Raw genomic sequence first — 5,676 nt, forward strand, 5'->3', positions numbered from 1 at the left:
TATTAAGTCTTTAATATAAAATACGTGTTATGTGTATATTTTGTTGTTATATGCGTGAATGTATATTCACTTTCTTCTATCTCATAGATACGATTTATTCTCTATGAAATACATGTTATGTGTATGTGTCTCATCTGTTGTTTTGGAATATGTATTGAATGAGAATGCTATGCAGGTTTTAAACTATGTATAAAAATATATATTTTTATCTACTAATATGTCGGGTAGAACATGGGTAGATAATTAACGTGTGATAAACAGATGAGAGGCCTCAATGTTGTTTTTGATTCAGTCATCTAGCGGAGTTTAGATGATGACCACAGACTTTTCTAGACAGTCATGTGGAACGCTAGCAGGTTCACCACCTGTAGGTGTTAATGAACTTGGGTGTTCATTCGCTGTACTCTATCCCCCTCATGGTTGCCTTATTTGACTTATATTGCTGAGGAACCCCCGAAGCATGTGTTGTCGCCCTGATGAAATATTCTTAGAATAGGTCCCTTATGTTAGTTGTCTTAGGGATGTAAAGTGAGAATAACGGGAATGGGTAATTGGGTTATTGTTGGTTGGTGGAATTAAATATAATTATTTATTGTGGGTTGAAAACCCTATATGCTCACCAGGCTCCCAAGCTTGACCCACTCAGTTTTATTTATATTACAGGAAGTGGTGCAAGGGTATAAGATGGATGAACCATCAAGTTGTTTTGTTTACAACTCTGTATATGTATATATTTGTTGAATGACTTGTAATGCTATCGTTTATGCTTTATGGTCTGTATCGGAACATGACATCCCGAGTTTTGATTATATAATGAAAATACATTTCTTTTATGAAATGATTTGGTAAATATTATTTTATCACATTTTGTTTTTGGGAACAAATTCTGCAACTCTTTCAAATCAAAAGGATTTACTCTGAAATTATTTTAAAAGCATAAATGAAAATCGTTCTTTTCTGGCCGAGATTTTTGGGGATGTCACAGATTCCATAACAACTTTCTGTAGCTATTTAGGATTTTTCGTGTACCGGTGGTAACTCTTCTAGTTAGGTTATGCTTACATAGAAGTTTGGATTGAGTCAGTCATTATCTTGGAATGTATTCAGTTAGAGAGACAATCTATGTGAGAGCATTCAGCTTCTCGAAAGCCAAAAACGTCTTTGTTATTTTTATGATTTCCAATCGATCCTTTGATTCAAAGCCTTTTCTATCTGTTGTTAATTCTAGGGTACAAAATATTTTTAGGAGCACATGCACACCATTTGGATATATTTTAAAATAATTTTTATGAGCATCTAGACACCATTTGGAAGAAATAGCAACGTATTTTTTAAACATTAATCCATTAACAATTTTATGTAATTTCGTTGGAAAAACATAGCAACACACTTTTTTAAAAATATATCATATTTTAGAAATGTGTTATCAAAGGATGCAAAAGCACATATAACCAAACATGTGTCATATTTCATACTCTAATTATTGGTCCTTACTCCTTAGGTTAGGGAAGTATTGTTATTGAGGATTAAGAACTTTATACAATAAGTATGTCAGCCATATGTTCATCCTATTTATGGATGCTTTTTGTTTATGAACATTCATAGTCTGATAAAAAAAATTAATATACAGGATAATATGTTTGCTTCAAAAATCCTACCACGATATGTAGCACTCATCAACTCTATGACAAGAGGGAACTACAGGGTCACAAAAGAAGTAATTGGTAGGCATGTCAGCACAACTATAGGAATAAGAATCCTTGAGTTGCTTTGGCCAAATACAAGGTATAACGTTGCAGCAAAAGCTACTATCATGGCTGTGGTTGAGATGAACAAGGTGGCCAAACCAATTATCAACTTTGTAGGCAACTTGAAGAGAAAGTCTTGTTCAGCGAAACGTGCAGTGAGAATCGACAAAAACATTACCAATGAGGTAACAGCACAGAATAATGATATGGCATCTGATACTGTAAATATTGTGAAGGCAGTGTGGTTGGTAAACACTGGTAGCCCACCTTCCTGCTTATTTCCTCCTGGCACTGTGATAGCTGCTGCAAACACAATGGTGATGATTAATGCAGTTGTAATCGTGTAGGACTCTGTAGTGGACTTCATCCATTTTTGTCCCTCAATCACCAACTCCTTGTGTTCTCTAGTAAATATTGTTTGTGGTGTTTCGTTGAAAGAATTCTTTTGTATGATGCTTAGAGGACAAATGAATCTTTCCACTTCCCACAAGATTACAATATGTTACATATACTTGATAAATAGTTATGACGTTTAAATATATATGTCAATTTTGAATGATTGAGATTTATACCTTAAACCATTGTAGTTCACGTTGTATTTGTAAAGCTTCCCCCGATATAAGATTCAGTTTGTTGTTAGGTGCCAATCTTGCAGCTAGATGCAATAGGTTATTCCCTAAAGAGTCTTTAATTCTTCGACATATATTCCTATGTTGGCTCATCCAATATAGTAGGTTGTAAATCTTTTCTGAGCGATTTATCACAGCATACTGAATAATGTTGTGACCATCTTCGTTGGCACTCCAAATTGCATTAGGGAAGTGATGCATAATTTTATCTACAAACTCGTATGCATTTTGTCTTCTGGCTTCAATAATTGGATTTCTGTAATAATGATGGTAAGAGCTGAAGTAGTTTTTTTCCCTTATCAACATAGATACCTCCGACAACAGGCATATAACATCTTCAAAAAATTTATGTCCCTCTTTAAAGAATAGATACACTGCAACATAGACACAAATTTTGAGCATCTGAAATAAAGAGATAAACCTTTTTTTTCCTCCCTTTCATTTTTAGTTATATAATTATGGTACTTGTTGATCATCTTACCTAACATCCCAAGGATATACAGGAAACACATAAGGATGCAGGAAGTCACTGCATTACGGATAGAATGTTTGTTAGAATGATGATCATGGGGTTAATAATAGAATGTGCAACCAACAAGTTAAGAGTTCAAGAAAAGATAAGCTCGTGACCTACCAAATAAGATTGGGATGCATATCAACCTCAAAACCGATCTGCCATAAATAATATAATTGCAAGGGGTTGTGAAATACTCATCCACCCACATAAGTATATCATTCGCTTCAATATTAAAAAGTGGTGTTCAGGAAGAGTGTCAAGAAAGTTTTATAAATAATTTGACAATGTAGAATCAAGATAAAAAAAAAACAACAAACCTTTAAGCTTGGGAGGGAAATTTTGAGCTATAGCCATCAGCACAGCATCAGTATGCAATGTTTTGTAACGCTTTAACAGTTCTCTTGCAAAACCTACATATTTTCCAAAGTCAGTCGTATCAAGTATACAAGTGGGTAGGTTTTTTACTAAAATTCGACACTTACCAAAATCTTTAGAAGAAATAACAGTAACTAGAAGGTCATCACCAGTTTTGCCAGAAAACAGAGCATCCTTCTGTATATCATCAATAACAGTATTGATGCATTGCAACAGATGTCTTGCTGTCTGGGTATGCATATTAGAAAGAGCCAACAACAAATTTGGGTCCTTTGCCACCAAGATGTCAGCAGTTTCATAGTTGCCATTAATGGCAGCTACATGAAGCAGCGTGCTTCCATCTGAATTTCTTATATTCGTTAGTTGTGTGTTCTCAGGTATCTTTTCCAACAATTTCTCTAGGAATTCTCGGCCCTTGAAATTACCGACTGCTGCATGGAGCGCGGTGGTGCCATTATTGGTGATTTTGTCCGTCACTGTAACCCTTTCCTGCCTCAGTATGTCTTCAACCCCATTCCAATAACCAGCTTTAGTATGATTGTATAATCTGTGGAGATTCTTTGCTCTGTCTTTATCTTGTAGTGTATCTATATTTGCATATTTGTTATGAAGTAAAAACTACAAGATAGAAAAATATGTGCTTTGATATTGCCACAAGGGAAAATGACTTACAAGTCCATGAAGTTTTCAAATCGTTCAAAAAACCTTAATCATGATTTGTTTATTCAAAAAAATCCAACGAACTTAACTTTTTGTTTAAAAAAATCCAACGAAGCTTCCAAAACATTTAAAAATCCAATCATATTTTGTCTGTTGAAATAGTTAAATTCTTTGGATTCTATTGAACAGACAATACATGATTGAAGTTTTTTGAACGGTTTGGAAACTTTATTGGTTTTACAAATCATTTTCCCGATATGGTAATAAGACACGTCATTTGTTTCGCTTCTTTGATTTCCGTAGAATTAAACAAAAGTGTAACTTTGTTTGGCTTTTTTATACAAAAGATTAAGTTCTTTGGGTTTTCTTAATATACAAAACATAATTGAGGTCTTTTGAATGATTTGAAAACTTCGTTGGACTCCTAAGTTATTTTCCCAATAAAACAGTTAAAGATTTTAAATGAGGATGAAAATAAAAACCTTGTTTGTATCGACACTTTTATCAATTTTCTATACTTTGTACCTTGTTTCTATAGACGAGTGTTTGGCTGACTCAATCTTTTTAGTGATTATATTTTATACAATTTATCAAAAGCTATACACGTCTTATCATATTATAATGACGAGTGCTATATGATTTGGATGACCAACTCAAATAAAAGATACATAAACAAAAAAAAAAAAAAAAAAAATTACCTTCAACTACTAGCAGTTCAGGTGGAATACCAACAGGAGCATACATAGTGTGGAGTTCATCCCATGCATCTTTTCCACTAAAATCATTTGCATTTCTCTGTTGATGGAGACGATCCAAAACATACCCTAAAGTTCGTTTAGAGAGAGAACCAAGAATCCAACCCTTCACAAGTGCATCTGATCTTCTCCACAGCCTGTAGTGAGTTTGATAGTCACCCACTTTTTCCTTCCCTGAAATACTAATGGGTTGAGGGCACATGAATATACCATTGATGAAACAAAGCATACCATGACTCTCCAATAGACATAGCATTTGTGTTTTCCACATACCATACTCATCCCTACCACTCAGCTTCACAGTGGTAAAGCCTGTTGCAGATAGATTTGATGGGTATGGGTATGTGTATGTGTGTTGTTCTCCAACTTCGAGAGTGACATGTGAATTGGAGCTTGAGCTGGCCATCTTTCTACCTTTTTATTTTGATTTCTGTGAATACTACTTCTATCTTCTTACATGTTTATATAGAAACATAGAGTTGATTTGTGGTGCTCACATGCAAAAGCAACTTTAAGATTGCTTCCTCCTTAAGTGATTCCCATAATATAATAATGTTTTCAGAAAAGAATATAAATTTAAAATGTTAATTGCGATATGATTTTTTTTACTTTGAAATTTATTTGTCATTGTATAGTCAAGTCTTAAGGAAAGAATATTTGGAGTGTGGTTACCCCTGCTGCTTCACCTCCCATCACTGGTCGTCTTCTCAGTTTTTCAAATTCATGTGATTATGTAAAGACAAAAGTGGGGCTTGACAAACAGATTTTTTTTCTATAAACCAAGAAAATATGGCCCACAAAGATTTAAATGCAATAAAAAAAACGACAAAGTAGTCTGATGTTACTTTGTGTACTGATGCAGACGTAAACCGACAGATCAAAAAACGGGGACAAAAAAGGAAAACGTGAAAACAAGGGATAACAAGATTGCTTGGAGCATATGCTTTATTAGCTGGAAAAAACTTGTTCTGAAATGGAATTAAAAGTAACGC

The 5,676-nt window shown here is 34.1% G+C and overlaps 1 protein-coding gene across 4 annotated transcripts; it reads right to left on the minus strand.

Annotated features, from left to right (window-relative positions):
- Positions 1-1,448: 1,448 nt before the first annotated feature.
- On the minus strand, positions 1,449-5,219 carry LOC145012459 (uncharacterized). 4 transcript variants are annotated; one of them, XM_078971260.1, is made up of 8 exons: positions 4,958-5,214; positions 4,628-4,858; positions 3,377-3,856; positions 3,212-3,304; positions 3,012-3,116; positions 2,859-2,906; positions 2,321-2,751; positions 1,449-2,051 (listed from the first exon to the last, which is right to left on the minus strand). In XM_078971260.1, the coding sequence occupies exons 1-8, from the start codon at positions 5,088-5,090 to the stop codon at positions 1,923-1,925; spliced, it is 1,650 nt and encodes a 549-aa protein (XP_078827386.1). In that variant the 5' UTR covers positions 5,091-5,214; the 3' UTR covers positions 1,449-1,922. The 4 variants fall into 4 exon arrangements, with proteins under 4 accessions (XP_078827386.1, XP_078827385.1, XP_078827384.1 ...); XM_078971259.1 differs by having other exon boundaries at positions 1,449-2,048; positions 4,628-5,214; XM_078971258.1 differs by having other exon boundaries at positions 4,628-5,214.
- Positions 5,220-5,676: the final 457 nt, after the last annotated feature.

This window comes from Lactuca saligna, chromosome 8, assembly GCF_052625555.1.
Source record: "Lactuca saligna cultivar CGN05327 chromosome 8, ASM5262555v1, whole genome shotgun sequence".
In the NCBI taxonomy this organism is placed as follows: domain Eukaryota; kingdom Viridiplantae; phylum Streptophyta; class Magnoliopsida; order Asterales; family Asteraceae; genus Lactuca; species Lactuca saligna.

What these genes read in the sequence shown, in the direction of transcription:
- LOC145012459 (XM_078971258.1), bottom strand. Translation starts at nt 5,090, where the DNA reads ATGGCCAGCTCAAGCTCCAATTCACATGTCACTCTCGAAGTTGGAGAA. An exon ending in TGAACTGCTAGTAGTTGAAG is followed by an intron (nt 3,857 to 4,627) that starts GTAATTTTTTTT and finishes ATGCAAATATAG; the next exon opens with ATACACTACAAGATAAAGAC. An exon ending in TTTCCCTCCCAAGCTTAAAG is followed by an intron (nt 3,117 to 3,211) that starts GTTTGTTGTTTT and finishes TTAATATTGAAG; the next exon opens with CGAATGATATACTTATGTGG.